General features: G+C 36.0%; 2 protein-coding genes and 1 pseudogene across 2 annotated transcripts in view; 2 read left to right on the top strand and 1 right to left on the bottom strand.

Annotated features, from left to right (window-relative positions):
- The window catches only part of CHRM5 (cholinergic receptor muscarinic 5), a 74,707-nt gene that overhangs the window by 4,580 nt on the left and 47,406 nt on the right, over positions 1-22,721 (top strand). The window lies entirely within an intron of this gene.
- The window catches only part of AVEN (apoptosis and caspase activation inhibitor), a 144,771-nt gene that overhangs the window by 94,510 nt on the left and 27,540 nt on the right, over positions 1-22,721 (bottom strand). The window contains exon 3 of the mRNA XM_088796940.1: positions 15,728-15,902. Within this exon, the coding sequence (XP_088653066.1) occupies positions 15,728-15,902 (175 nt within the window). The remainder of the gene's footprint in view (positions 1-15,727; positions 15,903-22,721) is intronic.
- Positions 9,883-11,228, top strand: LOC109458865 (lupus La protein pseudogene; annotated as a pseudogene).

The following is a 22,721-nucleotide window of genomic DNA, read 5'->3' as shown; positions in this document are numbered from 1 at the left end:
TTATGTGTGAAAAACTAACTCCATGAATAAATACAAGCCAAGCTGAAATCTTGTTACCCATAATTACACAGTTTGCTTGAAACAATGGTATGTGAGAGAATTTTTAAAGCATTTTTCCAGTCCTATGTACTGGTTACTTGATTGTTCAACAGTTGTTTGAAGATCTTGCCATCCTCCATTTTTCACATGGTATTGGAGGTATTAGTGAAATAATTCAAGAATCCAGACCAATCAGAAAACATAACCACTAATATAGACTCATAGTTTGATGTCACACTGTTCAGAAATACATGAGCTTCCTATTTACTGACTATCATTGCATGAATGTATAAACATGCTCTTTGAGTAGCAAAAGTCAAAGACAGTTTCTAGTTCAGTTACACCAATTAAAATCTTTAGCTGTTTACAGAATTTTCTTGGTGTAATAATCTAAATATGCTGGTGGGTGCATAATGAAATCTAAATCGGGCTTCGTAGTACATAACATGGTGCTACTCTTAATATTTCATCCTTCATAGCTGCATGTCTCCCTTCATCTGTGTGGCAAGGATACAGTCTTCTGCATACCTAATTTCTGGGTAACCTGTGGTGATACCTACAGAAGGGTTTTCCATGCCCAGGAACTTCCACAGCACTCTGATAACACCTCTTTTATAAAGCTTTGCTAGATTGCATTGGAAATCTATTTATAGACTTACTTTGTCTTCTAAACTCTGCATCCTCGTGGGTGAGGGCCTCAAGAATGAGGCCCACATCTCATTAATTTCTGTATTCCCAAGGTAAGCACAGGACGGACTAGTTAATCAATAGATGTGTTAAGTGAATGTGGAAATGTATCCTGCTACATTCTCAAATGCAATCTCATCAAGCAGGCAGAAGCACAGTGATCCTAAAATATTTTACCTCCGATTCAACTCGAGAGTAATGAGCAAATAGGACAAGTACAGAAAAGTCCTAATGTAGGGAACTTTCTGGAACAGTCATACTGAAATAATGGCTACAAATAGATCGTATTTGTCAAGTATATTATATGATATTAGGAGGTGTGCAAGTACCTCATGTTTCATATGCAAATTTGACGTGGAAATCACGTTTGCCGTACCATATTGTTATCTAGAACTTCATCAACAGTCCAAAAGGATCTAAACTGGCCCTATTAAAAAGTGATTATAAGAGAATTTGGATAAGCATTTTGCAAAAGAAATTGAAGCAATACTACAATCTGCTTTCTACTCAAAAGATGAGAGTGGTGAAGTGACAAACTTAGAAATCTTACATTTATTTATTCTATGCCCTTTCCCTCTCTGAGGGGTAAGCCTATGCAAGTATCTAAGTCAAATCTCCTTTCTGAGTTTAGAGCCACGGTATCAGATTTATGTTAAATCTATGCCAACAATAGTGATCTCTTTCAAAGTAGGGACAAAGGCTAAAGGCTATGCTGCACCTCATCCTCTCTGACAGAAAGTAAGGTCAGAAGAGTGGTGAAGTGGGCCAGCCTCACTCTAAAATTCATCATTGTGTGTTGGGATGGAGTCAACTATAGTCTCTAGAGATGCTTAGGGTATGTGGACGAATGCATTCACTAAATCCTCACAGAAATCCGGGGTTTGATGTTGGTGTGCACAACTCAAGATTTTTTGAACCTTGATATCCCACCATTTTTTTAGCTGTGTTACATTCTTTCAAACAAGATTTTAGATAAAACATCAAAATAAATAAAGCGTATAAAAGCAGATCTAGCCTGGTCAGGTTGAAATGGAAAACCTAGAGCCCTGTTAGCTAACAGGTCCCCTTCTCACCCCATCTCTCCTTGCTCTCCCCTCCACACACTCATTGGACTGGCTCCATTCGTTGTAATTATTCTGCCATCTAGAGGGTCCACAAAGGTATTCTTCTGCATTTTAACACATGTATTGGAGACACTGCCAAATACTCTAAAATTCCTGGAATAAGTTATGTGAAGCCATAGTCTTTGCTAGCCCTGGTGGGCACAGGTTGCAAAACACTGCTGCTTAGGCATGCAGAAGGCTGCTCAATTATTCTGTTGTTTCCACAGTGATCAAGCAACCACCATCTAGGATTCAAATAAATTAAAAGTTGATAAACAAAGACTGAACATCTGTAATTTCAGTTAGAATATCCCAGAAATAGCTAAAATTAACAAAACCTCAGAAAATTATATCATTTGCAATCAAGAAGTACGGCATGGAAATGAAACAGTGAAAATCTGTCATAATAGGAGTCAGAATTCAGTACGTGAAATCAACAGAATTTAATTGTTAGAAATACCAAGAAGCCCCTTTTATAATATCCTTTCACCTATAACATTGTGCCAAACATTCTAGTTGCCTTTAGTTGATTCCACGTTTGTGGGCTCTGTAATTTACTTAGAGAGATACAGCTCAAGTATTTAAACTACAAATCATATAAATATAACTAAAATTTATATCTAGCAGGATATATTGGTTTTAAGCAACCTTTTTTTTTTAAAGAGGAAATATGTTCCAACCCCCCAAAAAAGCATGTTTCAATTATGGTGACATAATTATGTCATGTCATAATTTATTATGTAATATTTTATTATGATTATGTAATTTATTCATTTCCATTCATTGATCATCTCCAGCACTACTTCTAGTTACTAAGGAATTCTCATAACTATTATTCCAAAATCTCAAGTGATTTCTATTTTGAACCTAGTCTCCCAAATGACCAATGTCTTTTTCCCCCTTAAGATGCTTTAAAATCTTTTGCAATATATTCTTGAGATTCTATTCATTTTTATATATTTTATTTATTATGAATTACTTCAAACAGATAACCACCACTATATACTAACCACCCAGTTTCAATAAATATCAATTTTTGCCATCTTTGCATCAGACTTTTTTTATGGCCCCTCCATAAATAGGTCTGGGAAAAAAAACTCCAGTAGGCAATACTTAAGTATGTTTAGAGCTAGTTATAATTTATCCATCTTCATCAAGGTTTTTAAGTATCAAGAGAAGGCACTTTTATACAGCTATCTTTGTTACAAATACTTTAAATAAATGTAAATACCAAGACAAAGACTTTAAAAAAAAACAACACATTTATTGTAACTTGCCTATCTCAGATCCCCAGCTAAACTTTTGAAATAAATGTCCTAGACAACAGAATCATAGGCTAGTTCCTTTTATCTTCCTCTTGTGTCAGCATCCTGTGGTGTAGTGACATCATAGATAGAAGTGAAATAATCAACATTACAGAGTTCCTTGGGTAGAAAACCAACTCTCAACAGTTATTTCTTTTTTTCTTTCTTTTTTTTTATTAAATTGATTGGGTCAACACGATTTCTTATGTAGAAAAGAGATACCTAAACTCATGGTCACAATGGTACAAACTAGTTATAGTAAGGTTAATATCTTGTGTGTAAAAAAAAAAACCAAATTGCATTTTTGGCTCATCAGTACCAAAGAGCTAGTAAGGTTGAAAATATGTATCTCCTCACTCCAACGACAGAAAATTCACACAGTTTCCTTTTAAAAACAAAATACATAAAAACCACAATAATAACTCCACTTAAAAGGAACACAAAGGCTGGACTTCTTAGTGAGACAGGGAAGCTTGCCTTCAGGATAACCATTCAGAGTGATCCAATGCTCTGACCTTGAAAGACACAGTTTCTCATATTCCGCTACCATAGAAAGATCAACACGTCAACAAATGCTGAAGATGAGACAGTCAAACAAATCCTCCTCCTACTCTCCCCTTGCCTTTATTCACAAGCACAATAAAATACTGCACTTCACAATAAATTCCAATTTTATACATTCATGGTCTCTCTCATTAGGAGGCTAGGAGAACCATTTGAGAGTCAGGCTTTTGTATCTCAACCCAGTGGCTTCATTGAACACAATTCACATGCTCCCCTTCCCTCAAGGACACTTTGAAAAAAGGACGGTCCATGCATATTTGCCTCCTCATTGCATCCCTATGTCTACATCTGTGACATTTTGAACCTTGAACCTTTATTACTACAAAGGGAGAATCACAGGTTCTCTAGTATATTCTAAGTTTCTGATAATATGACCTTCAGGAAAGTTAAAACTCCCTGTTACAATGGCCAGGCTTAAATCAGAAAGACTATTTCAAAATTCACTGCTCCTATTTAAAACCACAAAGAAATTAAATAACTAAAACCACAAATAAATTAGTCCAGAAAAATTTGAGGATCACAGTAAACAATGAGAGAAGAACATCCCTCTCTAGGCAGAGACCCAATGCAGACTGGCCATTCTGAACAAAGTGATACTGTTGTATCATTACTATTTCCTGAGCACCTTCTGAACATGTTGTGGTCCTAGATTATGGTGAATCAATGTGGACAGGGGAGGTCTCTCAAGGATTTAAAAAAAAAAAAAAAGTAAATTTAAAAATTGTAAACAAAAATACCAAATGAAAATTAAATCTACAAATTGGTCCCTGAAAGTTCTGAGAAAAACAGAAATTATCCTCAGTTTTTGCCCTTCCCAGGGTTCCTACACCCAAGAAACATTAGAAGGATGTAAATTACAAAAACAGGAACCAGTGAGTAATACTCATTTCTACCCTGAATCCCAAGTCTAACAAAAACAAACATGGAAAATAGAGCAAAGAGATATATGTCCACGTCAGGCAAAAGTAGGGAGCAGAGATAGTAGAACAAGATAGACCAAAAAACAGGCAATAGATAGGACCTTCTGGCTTTTATAGTACTCCAGGTTTCTCTCTCATCCTATAGGAATTTGTTCAGGAAAGTCTATACACTTGAGAATATTCATAATTTTTAACTCTGAGAAAATGATCTCTACTTCCTCTCTATAAACCAATCTGATTATAGTTTACCCCAAAGGACACAACCCCAAAGGAATCAACTCAAATTCCTCTTCTCATAAAAAATGCAATTTAATGGGTTGTCTATTGCTATGATTTAGTGACCACATTATGAACCTACAGAAAAGATGCTTACCTGAGCAATTCATTACCAAAAATATCTATATGGCCTTAGGTTAAACCCCAGCTAATATGAGTCTCAGTTTCCCCACCTGAAAAGTGAAAGATTTGGACCAAATACTATTAAAATTGTTTTGTTTCAGGGTGTAATTATATGATGCCCCATAAAGAATGAGGGAAAAGCCACCAAAAGGTTCAAACACACCAATGGAACTCAACTAAGAGTAGCTATTTTAGTACCTTGACAATCTTAAAGGGCACGTGCAGAGAAGCAGTAGGGACCTTAAGCGGTCAAGAAAAAAGCAACTTAGACATGGCTGTATATTTTTCTTATGTCAGCTGCTAGTTGCTGGCATAGCAGGAGCAATGCAAGCGATTTAAGATTGCTATTAGAAGAAAGCACTCAGGTGAACACTAACTTGTTCTAGCTATGAGTTCATTATGCAATGATCGTTCTTAGTTCTCTGTTCTCTGGGTTTCAAAACAAGAAAACACCTCTCTTTTTCTCTATGATTTTGGGTGTTAAAGGAGAAAAAAGCATAAGGATACCAGGGAAGAAGACAAGATATTCTGGTGGGATTAGTGCTATTTTGTTGTTTTTTTTAATGATCCCATAGGAAACCAGTGTGGCTTATAGCAACCAGCCAGAATGGAGATGAGATCCATGAAAATCAAATATGTAGAGCTGAAGACACATTATTTTAAAGTTCCATTAGGAGCAGCAAACTCTTATTTAGAAATTATACTGTATAGCTGGCAGACATGCACACTCCTACACAGACCGGATTTAATATCTTTTTGTTAGCAGCATAGCTTTCAAGTAAGTACCAGTGCACTGAGAATGTCTTAACTTGACAAGACCTCACCGAGCAGCCAGCTCTAAAATGATTTCACTTTACCTGTTGCTTTGCTTATATAAGGATGTCCTAGTACAGTCCCACACATGAACATTCCAAATGGACTGCCTCTCAAGCAACACTCCCTCTGATTTCTCCAGTTGTGGTCTGATGACCATATACAATGTGAACATAAAGTATGAATATTAAACACACATGTGTGGGTTTCCTGGGAGAGGTACCCTGATAGCAGGCAAAGCATAAACGAGTATATAAAAGCCTTGGGCATTAAAACAGGTAGTCAAGTTTGGGAAAGAAAATGGAGTGCCACAGGATAAAAAAGAAGTGGAGGTCTAAAAATAAAACTTGTCCCACAACTTGGTCCATTTATCATTATTAGCTGTACACAGAGAGAGCCCCAATTTAATTCCTGCTCTACGTAGTAGTACGGGCAAGTATCTTAGCTAATTCCCAAATCACATTTATACCATATGCAAATTAAAGCATTACTAACTTGCAATATCATTCTGACTTCAAAATATAAGGGAAAGAAAATATAGCTTTCATGTCCTTAAATCTAGCCTACCCTAAAAATGACATAATTCGAGCTTCCAATCAAAACTCAAAAAGACTAACATGGGATTCAGAATACTTTGCAAATAAGTGCTCTCTCCCTTTAAAATAAATTTAAAATGCTCACTGGTCTACTTAGGTTAAACTGAGTTTATGTGTGAATACTAAATCACAACTTTTTCTAAGACTCCGTCAAGCGCTGGCAGCAATCCCACTTGATTTTCTTGCAAAATTACAGAGAGAAGATATCTAAATAAGAAATCCAAAAGGTAATGTGAAAAATATTAACAATAGTGATGTCTTGTCAATTTTCCTAATATGAAGCAGATGAATTTCATTTACACATACACAGCATACAGAGTTTAACACATAATTATCTTTTTGCTTGGGTTAATAATTATCAGCAGTGAAGAAAAACTCATTTCCATATTAAAGCTCCTGAGTATATTAGAGTTCCTGAGTAACTGTCATAATAATACCAGTCAGATAGTTGTAATAAATCCATACTGTTTCATAATTGTCAGTACAAATGAAACAAGTAGGAAGTAATAAGAGAGTAATGTTCCCATTGTCATGACCAGATCAGAAGGCACCAAACTATCCAACAAATATAATGTTTTTAAAGTAGCCAAACATTTTATTGTTTTGTTTGTTTACCACAAAGGGAGGAAGGGAAACATAACTGTTCCCAAACCATTTAATGACTCATTTTCCATGCAATCCACCCAAAGGGCCCATTGCTGCACAGCCAACTGTATGCATTCTGCAGAAGGCAACAGTTCAGTATACAGAACAGTAATGGGTTTCAGAATGAGACGGAGAGGAAGTCATACCGCAGTTCTACAACATACTAGTTATGTGACATGGGTGAGTTATCTCGCTTCCTTGAGCTTAATATGCCTCATCTGTAAGATGGTCCAATACCAACCTTGCAGGGTTATCATGAAGTTAGATAAAATATTGTACGTTATATACCAAATACCCAGCCAGGTGCTCTATAAGTAAGAACAATTTTAACACATTTATTTATGTGTACACCTCATCTACATCCCATCGACCCCAAACTAAGGTAGTTATTGCTATTCAACCTAATTCAAAAGTTGGTCCCAATACATATCACAACAATGCTGCCTCTTCCATTGGAAATTTCTGCAAGACCACCTTCTCTCCCAACCTCCATCTCCTCCCCACAAAAATCCTACTCTGACGACCCCAAGAATTAGAAATGCTAAGCTCTGTAAAAAAAAAAAAAAAAAAAAAAAAAAAAGAAAGAAATTATTTCTGACAATAGCTTATTACTAAAATCTGTTCTAGAGCAAAGCAGTAACATATGGTTAAGAGGCAAAATCGCAATTCAGCAGTCAAATTCAATTTGACTACTATTAAACCGCCACCACTATATCTTAATCATATGTTTTTTTAAAGACTTTACAATTTCCCCCACTTTCTTCCGCCTCTCCCCCCACCCCCCCTCCAGTTCAAGCCGTTGTTTCTCAATCTAGTTGTGTAGGACACAGCTCCCTGGCCCATACTGGTATTATGAGCCATGAGCCATGAGCCATGAGCCATGAGCCATGAGCCATGCCCCCCCCTACCCCCCGCCCCCAGCTGAGGCAGTCGGTTGCTGGTCAGTTGGCAGCTCACCGGGACATCAGCGTTAGGAGCACAGCGCTCCTGGCAGGCCCACAAATTTTTTAAGTGCTAGAAATCTTTACCCATATCTAGCACTCTACCAAATACTATTGCTCCAGATTTTCTCTTACTAAGCTCAAATATCTAAACAAAAATACATTTAGATTATGGGGCTGCGGAGAATAGCAGTAAGAAATAAACGCTTATGTCATGCATCAAAGTGTCATGACGTTTTTCCCTTATGAATCTAAAAACACATTAATCCCATTCTCTCTTCGGATCAGCCCCTATTTGGACAGCACCACTGGAGCAACAATCATTACCCTAGAATTATCCCAACTTCTAAGGGAGATCAGCCAAATAGTTGGCATTTGCTGAAATGACTGCTGAGTCACTGAAACATGTCTTCTTCTCATCTATCATCTCCTACTGGGATAACTTTTACAAGATTGCACCTCTGAATTCCATACGACACCATCACTGTCTCTTGCATAAAAAAGCACAAAAATGAAGATTTTTCTGATCAATAGATTTTAGACATGTGTATACAAGTCATTTGGAGTGTAGCTAAACATATATGTGTATATACACACACAGATATGTACACACGCATATAAATATACATACATTTTATATATACATATATATAGCTTCTTGGTAGCCACAAACACTGAGATAAAATAAGTATTTTGTAACTGATTGATGAGGAAGAAATTAAAATCAATTATTGATGTTTTACCTTGTTTCACAAATGTATCCTCATTAACCCCATTCAGTTAATATAAATGACTCCACTCTTCAGAGAAATTGAGAGAAGAGTCAGTAACACAAGAACAGCACCAACAGTAATATAGATAGCTCTGCAATAAAGCTTGAACAAACAACAAGGTCAAGTATTTAGTCATCATAGCTTGACCTTTTATATGAGGCCATTCTCAGCCTTACTCAGAGAACTGGTTCCCCTGAGCCTTTAAGGAGAAACACAGTCTTTGGATAGTCTCAAAATTATTCCCCTCCAAGTACTTACTATTTACTGTCATTGTTTTAATATACGCCCACAGATTCCTTGATACTCCTCCCTCTACTAGGTAAGCTTAATTCCCATATTCTCGGCGTGCGTAGGACTTGGTCACTCACTTCTAGTGAAAAGAGAATGGGAAGTAACTTTACATTGGAGAAAGTGACCATCTTACAGATACCATGTTAATCAAGTGACCAAAGTTAACATCATCAGTCATGTCATGTTAGTATCATGTATCCACTGATATGATCCAACAAGAAAGGCATATCCTATCTGTGGTATTCTCCCCAAAAATCTACAGCCTAATCCAGTCATGAGAAAAACCGAAACTGAAGAACATTCTACAAAATACCTAACCACAAATCTTCAAAAGTTTGGTCGAGTCCAGAAAACAGTAAGAAACTATCACAAATTAGAGGAGACGAAGGAGATAAATAAATGCAATATGGTCTCCTAAATTAGAACAGAAAAAGGACATCAATGGGGAAAAAAATGGGGAAATTCAAATAGTCTATAGTATGCCAATCGTCATTTCTTAGTTTTAATAAACATACTATGTTTATGTAAGATGTTAACATTAGGGGAAGCTAGGTGAAAGGTACATGGGAACTCTCTGTATCTTTGCAACTCTTCCGAAAAATCTAAAGAGCATTAGAAAGTAAAAAGCTCAAAAAATAATTGGGCTTTAATGTCACTTAGTATTAAATGAATCCACAGGCAAGATATTCTGTAATTCGACCACTTTCCTCACTTGTTAAAATAGAAAATGTTGATAGTGAAAAAAATGGCTACTCAGGGAATAAAATCAGTCATCAAATCAAGTATTATTTTAGACTTTACTTTGCCATGACACAAATTTTTAAAGGAATAGATCAACTGGATGACAGCTGAGTGCCTCTGGAGATAATAATAAAATTCAACAGGTTGGACTGCCTAACAGACTTTAACAGAAGCACTGAGAAAAACCAAAGACAAAACTCGTGGAATTAAATAAAGTTAAAGTTAAAATCAGAAGCTCTCCATGCAAACCTCTCTGATGAGTTCAAAAGGTCTGATGACTGAGGAGTATAAAAAATTATGTAAAAGCAGATCCATTTATATGAAAGGCTTCCCAACTGGTGCAACCCTTGATGATATAAAAGAAAGATGAGAAGATAAAAGTCAAGCACAAAATATTCAAATACAAAAACATTACACAAAGCATTTAAGGGATCAATATTTGCAGTATCTCATAGTACTGAATTTGCTAAAAAGTTTACGGAGACACCTGCCCAAAAGCATGAAGATACACACCTTCTAATAATACTTTTCAAGGAAGATTACTTTGCAAAAAAAGGGGGGGGGGGAGAAAGCAAAATAAAGTGTAAGGTAAATTAAGAGCTAAACAAGAAGAAGAAAAAAAGAAAGATTACAGATGCTGAAAGGAAAACTCTAGAAGAAAAGATTGGATGGTTGCTGAAATTTGGGGATGACTTAGATGATCAGACCTATCAAGAAGATCCACACTTCCTTTTCTCAAATTGTGGGGGGAAAAAACGGGATAGACTTTATCAGAAGAGCAAAAGAGGGACTGATTCTATTTAAAGAAAAGGCTAAAGAGGCACTAGAGAAAGCCAAAGAAGCTACTAATGGTAACCTATAATCAAAGAACAAAGAAGACACATGGGTGTCCTAGAAGGGGTAGGAAAAGCAGCACTGAAAAAAAAAGAAAAATCACCGAAGGATCAACAAGAATCCCTAAACAAACAGAAATCAAAAGGTCACTGATTTAAAGGAAAAAGAAAAGGAATTAAAGCTGCCAAGGCTGGGTCTCTTAAAGAAAAAGTACGATTTCAGGGCAAGAAAATGAAAGTTAACGGTGATGATGAACATGATGAAAATGATGGAGCTGGGCCAGTAAAAACAAAGAAGAAACTGCACCAAAACAACAGAAAACACAAAACGGTGCAGGAGACCAGTAGTTTAGCAAACAAGTTGCTTTTATCTTTTGAGGTTTAAAAAAAGAAAAGCAAATTAGGCCTATTTCAATGTCCACCTGTAAGAAAGGAAAGATTTTTGTGTGGTTTAACCTGTTTTTTGTTGTTGTTACCCAAATAAAGATTTTTTTTAATGTATAGTTCTGTTTGTATTATTGTAAATATTCCAAATAGAAAGGAAGTTTCTTCCATTAAATTGTCTTTGTAATCTGAGAATATATTCACAAAACTAATAAAATCCATACCATATAAGAAGAGAGAAAAAAATAAACTGAATCAGTCAGGGCAATATAACTATCCTGCTGCTTCACGAGAAGCAAAAGTTCAAAGTTTAATAAGAAGTATAGGCTGGGGCCCATCCGGTGGCTCAGGTGGTTGGAGCTCTAACTCTGAAGGCTGCCGGTTGGATTCCCACATGGGCCAGTAGGCTCTCAACCACAAGGCTGCTGGTTCAACTACTCAAGTCCAGCAAGGGTTGGTGGGCTCCGCCCCCTGCAACTAAGATTGAACACGGCACCTTGAGCTGAGCTGCCTCCCGGATGGCTCAGTTGGTTGGAGCGCGTCCTCTCAACCACAAGGTTGCCAGTTCGACTCCCCCAAGGGATGGTGAGCTGTGCCCCCTGCAACTAGCAACGGCAACTGGACCTGGAGCTGAGCTGCACCCTCTACAACTAAGATTGAAAGGACAACAACTTGACTTGGGGGAAAAAAAAAAACCCTGGAAGTACACACTGTTCCCCAATAAAGTCCTGTTCCCCTTCCCCAATAAAATCTTAAAAAAAAAAAAAAAAAAAAAAAGTATAGGCTGCTAGAGTGATAGGCTTTCTTTTCCCTTTCAGACTAATTTCTGGCAAAGGGATACAGAGGCCAAAAAAAAACGTCATTACAATTAAAATCTCCCCCCCAAAATTAACTTTCTATAAAATTACATTGAGGAAGACATATAATAACTTTAAATGAAACCAGGCATAGACAACTATACTGACCAAACTGTGGCCTAATCATTTCTATTTGTTCCACTTAAACAGAGCTTATAGACTTGCACATAAAAGATTTTTTATTAGGCACATGGTTTTCTTCAATAATGCTCCAGTGCTTCCTGCTCACACTGTAAACATTTTTCTAACTCTGATTACGTAGCAGCGACAGTAGCTATCCTTCATGGCACGTGGCAGACACTGAGATAGAGGAAAAAAACAGGTGAACAACTATAGGTGGCAAAGTTGGGAAAGGGGAAAAGACTTTGTTTTATGGCTTAACCCAAGTCCACCAACTTTTTTAAATGCTCAGAAACTCAGACCACCACTACTGGTTATTCAATAAACAGACTCAATAATCAGTTATATTTTACCCAAGAAGAACTTCTAATTTCTCAGAAAAGGATATGGTTGGCAAATCCATTGCTGTATGTCTAGCATTCAAGGCAAATTACACTTTATTTGACTTTACTGAATACAGCTCATTAAGCTTTCAACAACAAATTTCAGATAAATACTAAATCTAGGCACCTTGGTTACATATGAAGCAGAACTAAAATCAGTGGTAAATTTGAGATAAGACACGGACATCATCAAACCAAGTAGTGTTACTTCGTTCTATTCTTGCATTTCCTACTGAGAGAAATAGTATTGCCTGAAGTTAAACAGAAACATCCTAGAGCAGCATGCAAATCCAGACCTGTTCAACCTAGAGGCCTGCGCTCCTTATATTAAACCACACTGACAAAGGAAAGAATGTAACAGCCTAAGCTGAATTTAAATGTCCACTATTAAAAATCAAAATTTTCAATGTTGATAAGTTATTTCTAATTTGGTTACTTTGGTACTTAGTAAATATAATATATACGAACAAAGAAAAATAGAAAACTAAATCACAAGGTTGCATGCTCTTTAGAAGACTGAAATGCAAAGCAGAGTAATTATGCCAACTTACTCCACTAATTTCAAATGGATGTAAAAGTTTCAGTTATGCCAGGTAAATAAGTTCCAGAGATCTACTATACAGCATAGTACCTACAGTTAGGAATGCCATATTGTATACTTAAAATTTGCTACAAAGGTAGATTTTATATTAACTAGTCTTAACACACACACACACACACGAGGAAACTTTGAGAGGTGATGGATACGTCGACGGCCTTGATGGTTTCACAGGTGTACCCTTATCCCAAAACTCATCAAGTTGTACACATTAAATATGTACAGCCTTCTACATGTCAATCATACCTCAATAAAGTGGTTTAAAAAAAGAAATGGTTGTAACCGATAAAATTTAACGCATTTCAGAAAACAAAACAAAAACTCAACTTTTAGGAGAAAATATAAGAAAACAACTGTGATCTTGAGGGAAAGTAAACAAAATCATAAGCCAGTGCACCTAACTGCTGGGTTAGACTAGAATTATTCATTGCCTTCAAACATTTATGCAGTATCTTTTATTGCCTGATACTGTCCTAGTAACTGACTACACAATTGATTCAATTAAATCCACAGACAGCCCACATGTTAATTTTATTGCACTACTTCAATTTTCCCCCTAAATCTTTTAGAAGAGCTGATAAAAATTGAAGCTAGCCAGCACACATTTTACCTCTTCTATCTTGAATAAAAGTGCTTTTAAACCCATAATTGGCCAAAATGCAGATAATAAGAGAATACTCATCTGACTGGCAAAAATATGAGTCACCAGTCCCTAAACAGTCAATGAGTGGATGCCATCAGCAAACCTCTGCCTGAAGTGGTTACGCTGTGTGTCACACAGAACATAATGACACCAGACTGAATCTGCTCTTGTAACTCACACTCTAATAGTCGCTCCACTTAGTCTCTTTCCAACTATTAGGTTGGAAGAGAATTCATCACTTTGTTTTGTAATCTGGGATAGGTACTCAAAAGTACAGGCAGACAGAAAGAAAGGCAGAACTCAAAAGCAACATAAAAGTTGGGGGGGGAAGAGGGAATTCACAACAAACTGTCTAAAAATATTATTTTCATTTTATTTCACTGCTTCTCACACCTTTATACTTCAAATTTTTTTAAACCTGGCAATTTTTTTTAATTGAGGGAACTGCAGATTCACATCCAGTTATAAGAAATAATACAGAGAAATCTCATATGTTTGGCCCAGTTTCCCCCAATAATAACATTTTGCAAAACTGTAGTACAGGGGCGGACTGATGGCTCAATTGATTAGAGCGTGAGCTCTTAACAACAGGGATCCTGGTTCGATTCCCACATGGGCCAGTGAGCTGCGCCCTCCACAACTACGATTGAAGACAACAAGCTGCCCCTGAACTGCTGGTGAGGAAGCCTTGAGTGCGAGCTCTTAACAAGGTTGCCGGTTCGATTCCCACATGGGATGGTGGGCTGTGCCCCCTGCAACTAAAGGTTGAAAATGGCGACTGGACTTGGAGCTGAGCTGCACCCTCCACAACTAGATTAAAGGACAACGACTTGACCTAGAGCTGATGGGCCCTGGAAAAACACACTATTCCCCAACATTCCCCAATAAAAAATTTAAAAAAAAATTTTTTTAACTTAAAACAAAAAATCTATAGTAAAATATCACAACCAGGATATGGACATACTGACACTGACACAATCCACCAATCTTATTCAGACTTCCCCAGTTTTATTTGTGCTCACTTGTGTGTGTATGTGTGTTTAAGTTCTCCACAGTTTTATCATTTGCATAGGTTTGTGTACCCACCACTACAATCAAGACAAGGATCAGGACAAGCCTCCACCATGTTGCCTATAATCACATCCACTTCCCACCTTCCCATCCCTCACCCCTGAAAACCACTAGCCTGTCCTCCACCCATCTTTTAAATTCTTGTGCCACGCCCAATAGGGTGTAGCCATGTATACAACCAGCCCTGCTCCACTACTTCCTGTAACTTCTCTCCAGCTTCACCTTGTTGCACATTGCTCAGGATGGGAGTCCACCTTAAAAAACAGCTTGTCATACTGTGTTTCCCCAAAAATAAGACCTAGCCGGACAATCGGCTCTAATGAGTCTTTTGGAGCAAATATTAACATATGACCCCGTCTTATATTACATTACATTATGTTATTATATGAGACCTGGTCTTATATAATAGTAAAATAAGACCAGGTATTATATTGACTTTTGTTCCAAAAGACGCATTAGAGCTGATTGTCTGGCCAGGTCTTATTTTCGGGGAAACACAGTAGAAGGAATGAGTTTTGCACCTTATTGATAGACTGTCCAAAAGCAAAACAGAAAAGTTTTGGTGTTCTGGTGTATACGTCTCTAAATGTGTGCATATCCACTAATATGCACATTCCTGGCTATAAAATAAGGGGTGGAAACAACATATATTCTAGAAATTCTTAGCTTTGTATAAACATAAGTATCGATTCCTCTGAAATCAAAGAAAACACTGCTGTCTCTCAGACTGCCCAATTGAGAGGGGCAGAGTTCAGCCTTTTTCATTCCTATAAAGGTTATTATTCATTTCAACCACAACTGAAGTCACTCTACATCAGTACATAGAAGCCTTGACTTCTACTTAATGTCATTTTTTTCCCCTTGCAAACCATTACACACAGTGTCCTTTACTTGGATTTAAAATCCAAAGGCCAAACAATGAATTGCTAGTTACCAAAATGCAATTTAAAAAGAAGCGTAAATAAAACAATCTGTGCAACTTTTATGGCACTAACCAGTGTGCAAGCAATTGGAATTCATACCTGCAGAGCTGAGAAGAACACTGAAATCCGTCCCCCTCTGAGATTCTTCACTTTCCTTATCGACCCCTTTTTCAGTATCTTGATATCGATCCCAGTTAGAGACTATCTTTCTTTTAGAATAATTTCCCTGTTCATTCTCTTCTCCATGGGCCTCTGCAGCACTGTCATCTTCAACCTGCAATCATTAGAGAAAAATCAATAAGCAGGCAATGTAAACCTAGACCTTAGTGGCCTTAGCAGTAAAATAAAACCAAAAAATAGTCCTAGGTATCACAACAAAGAGCACATTTACAGACCAAGCTCTCTGAGGATATTAAATAATATTTCAAGATAATCCCATTATACCAGAGTATACTTTCAGAGTCACGTTTTCATTTAGCTTTGAAAAGGAAATCTGGTGAGTTCCTACCTAAAAATTTGTGTAACTGATATCGCTAAAGTCTATCCCAGTATGTCCTATTTCAGTAGTTGTTTCCTCTTATTGAAATAACCAAGACTGTAAATCTTAAACTCAAAGGACTTTAGGATGGAAATCAACTCTTTCAATTTACAGATTTTGTAAACACCCTCCAACAATATGTTATATTATGAGCTCTAAATGGGAACCCTGCTCAGATGCATTCAGGCTTAGGCATTAAAAGGTTAAGAGAGCATGAAGAAAAATGCAGAATGTGAGAAATTACAAAAGATAACGGGCCAAGTTCCTTCAGCAAATAAATGGTCAGGGGAAAAAATGGAGGAGAAGAAGAAACATATAGATTAATAGAGCTTAATGAACATAGCCAGGTGTGATGTTGGGACCTTATTTGTACTGTGATTCAAACAATGTAACTAGAGAAAATTACTTATGAGACAATTGGAGAAATGTGAACAATGACTGCATATTTGACTATAATTAAGGATATTGTTTTATTTATTTATTGTTTGGTACGATACCAGTATTGTGTTTATTTTTCATGTTTTTATCTGTTAAAAATAAATATTGAACTATTTATGGATGAAAAGACACAACATGTGGGATTTGCATCAGAATAACGACGGTGAGGAATGGTGGGTGGAGGTAAAATAATCTGGGCATAACTGGTAACTGCTGAAGCTAAATGATGGGCACATGAAAATTCATTATATTATTCTATCTACTTTTATATGTGTTTAATATCTTCCAAAATAAAAAAAATTGAATTTGAAAAAAAGAGAGGCATGTAGAATCTAAAGACACAGTTCAAAAAAGTATCCCTATAATCATGAAATCTTATCAAGAAAAAAACTTGTGAAATATACTAAAGCAACCCATCTGTACAGGATGCTTTAGTATAGACTTTTTTTAAATAAGTTTTTATTAATAAACAGGGCATGCGCATTGCAGAAAAATTATGAGGGAAAGACAAGCAAAAAATAAATGAAACTCCCATATTCACATCACCTGAAAGTACCACTAAGGACACCTTAGTGCATATACTTCCAGATTTTTTTCTATTTATATATTTATATATACTTTTTTTGGTGGTTTTTTTTTGGTAACCAGATTTCTCTTATCAATATTCTACACCTCTCCATTTCAGCAAATTTATTTCATGTAACATCCAGACTATTTCCAAATTTCCCTGACCCCAAAAATGTCCTTTACAGATGGTTTGTCCAAGCCAGGATCCTATTCAAGACCATGTACTGTATCTCACTGTTGCTCCTTAAGTCTGACTCTATTTTTGTGACATTGATTTATTGAAGAGACCGGTACAGGTGGATTACAGAAAGATTATCTTCTGTCTGGCTGCTTCCTTGTAATATTTGTTTATAGATTAGTTTATAGGAAATATCAGATTTTAAAATATCTAAATGCCCAATGGACTCAAGGGTAACAGCTTTTTTGCTAAAATACATCATATATGGTGCTCTGAACCTTATGTTATATCTCATCAAATGACAGATGATACATGGCTGAGCCGACATAAGTAATGCTAAGATAAACCAAAGAGCTTGGGGGAAAAGTGACCCACCCACTGTTTCCCCCTTGCATCTAGGACTTTGTCTGTGTGGTGTTATTTTGGTCCACCACAAATTTCTAGTTCCCCATCAACCGTCCAAACAGATTTAACACCAGTCACTAATCGTACCTGAACCAAATTTTATAGGTTTTCATGAAACGCTGGAGTAACTGACCTTTCAAGATCACTCTCAGCCCTCAAATATCATCATAAGCCACCTTGACAGCACACACACACACAAAAGCAATCTCCTTTATAATCTAAGCATTGCAAAGACTGCCTGAAACCTAGAGGTTTCCTGCCATTCCTAAAAGTTTCTCAGAACAAAAAGATGCTAGCAGGTTACAGACATGTGACTGAATGAGATCTGCTATGTATATAACAAATACCAGAAACATTCTAAAGAAAATAGCTTTGTAATGAATGAGATTTTGGGGGCTAGAACTAGAGCTGAAAATACTAGCAGGGTATAATGTGGGAGAACTCAATATTCTTTTGTTGGCCCACTGGGTAAACAGGATTCAGGGAGACTTCTCCAGTTAGTACAAAACTTCTGAACATACTCGTAGATATAACATATAGCAAAAATGTAAAACTGGACAAAGTAACTAGCTTGATGTAAAAGAGGATTATAATCTGAAACACCTGAGCAACTATTAACTCAATGAAACAAGCACTGACATAGGAGGCAGGAGACCTAGATAGAATTAACGGCCCTGCCATCACCACCATTTCATGTTTACAAAGTGTTTAGAATAGGCTGGGCTTCACACAGATGAATGACTCACTAATCTCCAACTTAGAAAACTCACTGAACAAGGATCTCATTATCCCCACCAACCTGCAGAAACAAGGAGAGTTGTCATTAGCCTCCATCACAAGAGGGCATTAAGAAGACAGTTGATGTAACTTAAGAGAAAGGTGTATCTTAAAAATTCCTAAAAGACTTTATGTTTGGTTTATTTTGCAAAGATGAGACAAAATATGCAAAGCCCCAAGATAAAGAGAAAAACAGAATAAAAGAATACTGATAAAAGAAATGTGAAAACTATAAATATACAAACAACATTATTATGTTAACAACATCATTACAAAATTTGTCTTGCATACACTGAAAACTATCAGATATTGATGAAAGAAAATGAAGAAGGTACGGATGGAAAGATATTTTGTGCTCATGGATTGGAATAATTAATATTGTTTAATGTCCACATTACCCAAAGTAATCTACAGAGTCAATGCAATCCCTATCAAAATTCCAAAGGCATTTTTCACAGAAATAGAACAAACAATCTTATAATTTGTATGGAACCACAAAGAGCCCAAATAGCCAAAGCATCTTGAGAAAGAAGAACAAAGCTAGAGGTATCATGCTTCCTGATATCAAACTATATTGCAAAGCTACAGTAATCAAAACAATATGACACATAAATCAATAGAACAGAATGGAGAGCCCAGAAATAAACTCACACATACTGGGGGTGTCAAAAAAATGTATAGAAGGGGACACTTTGGTCAACGTTGCTCAAGCAGTAGTTCGCCATAATCAGAAGTGTCTGGATGCTGATGGTAACCACTTTGAGCATCTCTTGTAATTGCAGAAGCCAAACGTGATTTGTATTCATCTTTTGTTACCGGTATATATTGAGCATTACAATTTTAATAATTTTTTCCTTTCTTAAAATGTGTATACATTTTTTGGCACCCTTTGTATATAGTCAATTTATTACAAAAGAGCCAAGAATATACAATGGGGAAAAGACAGTCTTTTAATAAACAGTTTTGGGAAAACTGGACTGACACATGTAAAAGAATGAAACTGGACACCTATCTTATGCCATACACAAAAATCAACTCAAAATTAATTTTAAAAAGTAAGGAAAGTAAGACCTAAAGCCAAAAAAGTCCTGGTAAAAAACAAAGCTGGTAAGCTCCTTGATATCAGTTTTGGCGATGACATTTTGGATTTGACAACAATAGCAAAAAACAAGTGGGACTACGTCAAACTAAAAAACGCTGCACAGCAAAGGAAACCATCAATAAAATGAAAAGGCAACCTAAACAATAGGAGAAAACAATTGCAAATCATGTATCTGATACACCCTCTCCTCCCATAACTGATTTTAAAAGCAATTGTATAAAACAATGTGCATAATTAGATTTACATATGTTATAGGCCCAACAATACATTTGCCAATAACAGCTCAAAGGTGGTAAGTGGAAGCAAAACTTCACTGAACTAAGGAAATGCCTCTAGATGGCAACTACAATATACAGAAGCAAATGAACAAAACTAAAAGTAGTTAATAAGAAGTCTAACAAAAGCTGTAAGTATATACTTACTCTTCTTCCTTCTCTCAGTCTTTAAAAGATAAAATTACATAGTAATAGTTGTAACAACGTATTGTTGGTTTTGTAACATATAGATGTAATATGTATAACAATAATACCATAAGGGGGGAAGGGAATAACCTATATATAGGAGTAATGTTTATCTCACTGGAAACAAGTATAAATCTGAAGCATATTCTGTTAAAATGTATATAGTAGGCCCCAGAGCAACCACTGAAGAAATTACTCAAAAAGTAAAAAAAGTCATTAAAGAAATTAAAATGCTACATTAAAAATATTAATTTCATGCCCATGAAAGCAGTAAAGGAGGTCTAGAGGAATAAAATATACATGAGACATCTGGAAGACAAAAGGTAAAATGGCAAATATTCAACTATATTAATAACATTAAATGTGAATAAACAATTCAATCAAAAGGCAGGTACTGACAGAATGATTTTTTAAAAATCCAACTTTGTTATCTACAGGAGGCATGTTATATTCAAAGATTAAAATAGCATATAATGAAGCATAGGATGGAAAAGGATATTCTATGCAAACAGTATGCAAAAATGAGCTGGAGTAGCTACACAAATATCCGGAAAAAACAGACCTTAAGGCAAAACTGTTACAAAAGAAGGACATTATACAATGACAAAAAGGGTCAATGTATCAGAAAGATATAACTATAAATATATAAATATATGCTCCTAATAATAGAACCTGACAAAATATGCAGCAAAAACTGACAGACTTGAAGCAAGAAATAGCACAACCCTAACAGACTTTAGCACCCCACTGTCCATAACGGATAGGACAGCTAGATGAAAGGTACCATGTGCACAACAGAACCAATAAAAAGATTTATGCACTGAAGCTGTGGTCCTATTTAATGCACAATAATTTACATTAATTTACATTCTGCTGAATTGAACTGGCCAGCCTATGAACTAACTGTATGTTTGGGCAACGGTCTTTTTAAGATATCTGCTTACCTTTTCTTTCAAAAAAGGAAACAGTCTGCTAGAAAATATTTAAAGATTATCTTTATCATGAAGAGCTCTCAGATAAGCCAGTAAAATTTGGGAAGTGATACAGAATTGTACACCTGAAATCTATGTAATTTTACTAACAATTGTCACCCCAATAAATTTATAAAATAAATTTTTTAAAAAATTTGGGAAGTGACTAATAATACACAACAATGAGACAACAGGTCCTATTTAAGGCCTTGTGTACTCAGGAACCTAGCTTTTGAAGGTTCTACCTTCCCCTGGAGTAAAGGGGTGTAGAAAAGACTTTCCTGCTTTAATCTAATGAGGAGGTTGAAAACAATCACACATTTTTCAACAACATACTATATTCCTCACAAAATGTAATTATACCATAGAAGGGAACAAGTGAGATAAAAAGATATGAGAGAGAACACATTTAAGGAAACCCTCCAACAGAAAGTTACTGGAAACTAATTTCAGCAATCAAGTAATAATGTCAAATATATCCAACCAAAAATGTTACAATGTGTATTGCTAGAAAATTATATTAATTTGCCCTACTTTAAAATTTTAAAAGTTTATCAAGCTTTAAAATATATAATTGATAGTCTAATTGCCAACTTTTATATTTATAACCCTCTTAAGGTCATTTTTATCATATACAACCCTTTAAACCATAATCAGCAACTGATGCTTCATTTTTTTAATTGTCTTTTTAACGATATAAAAACTTATAACCCATCATAATTAAAGAGTTCAGTGATAGCTCTTTGGTATTAGAAAAGTGTTCTAGCAAAAGTAATTGTATGTGTTATTTCAAAAAGCTAAATTTCAATAAAAGTTTTCATTAAAAATGTACATATATACTATATACCTAGAATACAGGTATACTAAGGAGGATGCTTCCATTTGTCATTGTGTATTAAATACGCATTAGAGCATGATATTTTAAAAAATTAGTAAATGTACTTATACAGATATATGGCTTATATTTGTATTATCCATTGAACCTAGAACAAGATACAAAACACTGTGGCCATTAAGAATAAGAAAAAAAAAGTGGTACAGGCTATATTTGATTCGACTGTTTCTCCAGCAGAGAATTGTATACAGCCTGCTTTCTTGTCCTTCCTCGTAACCAGAATATGGCTGAGAAGAGGGGATAGAGGGATCTGAGAACAGAGGAAATGGTGACCCAATCCTTAGAGCAGCTGTTTAATGACATTTCTCCCAGATCTCTTCACTCATCCCGAATCCTTACATCTTATTTCTCCAAGTCCTTATATCTTTCTCACATGAGTAATTCTGTTTCAGAGAGGAGGCTAAAAATAGGCAGCAGAGAAAGGTAATTACCATTTGCTGGCAGCTCTCACAAGGCTAGACTAACTGTAAAGACCTGGCGAGTTTTATTCTCCCATGATTTAAGGGTAGTTGAGAAAATTAAACTGCAGTAACTTTCATTGGACTAATTGGAGGTTTTAAACTATACTTTGGGGAAGTCCTTTTACATGGAGTCCTTGTGGAAAGGAGGACAGGAGCAGCAATAGAATCAGGTCCATTTTATCTGCTTTACAACGTGAACTTCATGTAAGAATTCAGGCTAAAACAGGTTTTAAAAACTACCAAATCAATCAGGCTTGCAAGTCCCAATTCCCAGGTAAAATTCTACGAATTAGATTAGTG

This window comes from Rhinolophus sinicus, chromosome 3 (genome assembly GCF_057876585.1).
Source record: "Rhinolophus sinicus isolate RSI-liver-muscle chromosome 3, RSI-T2T, whole genome shotgun sequence".
Classification (NCBI taxonomy): Eukaryota; Metazoa; Chordata; class Mammalia; order Chiroptera; family Rhinolophidae; genus Rhinolophus; species Rhinolophus sinicus.
Note: the sequence above shows the minus strand (reverse complement) of the source record. Positions and strands in the feature narration are given on the sequence as shown.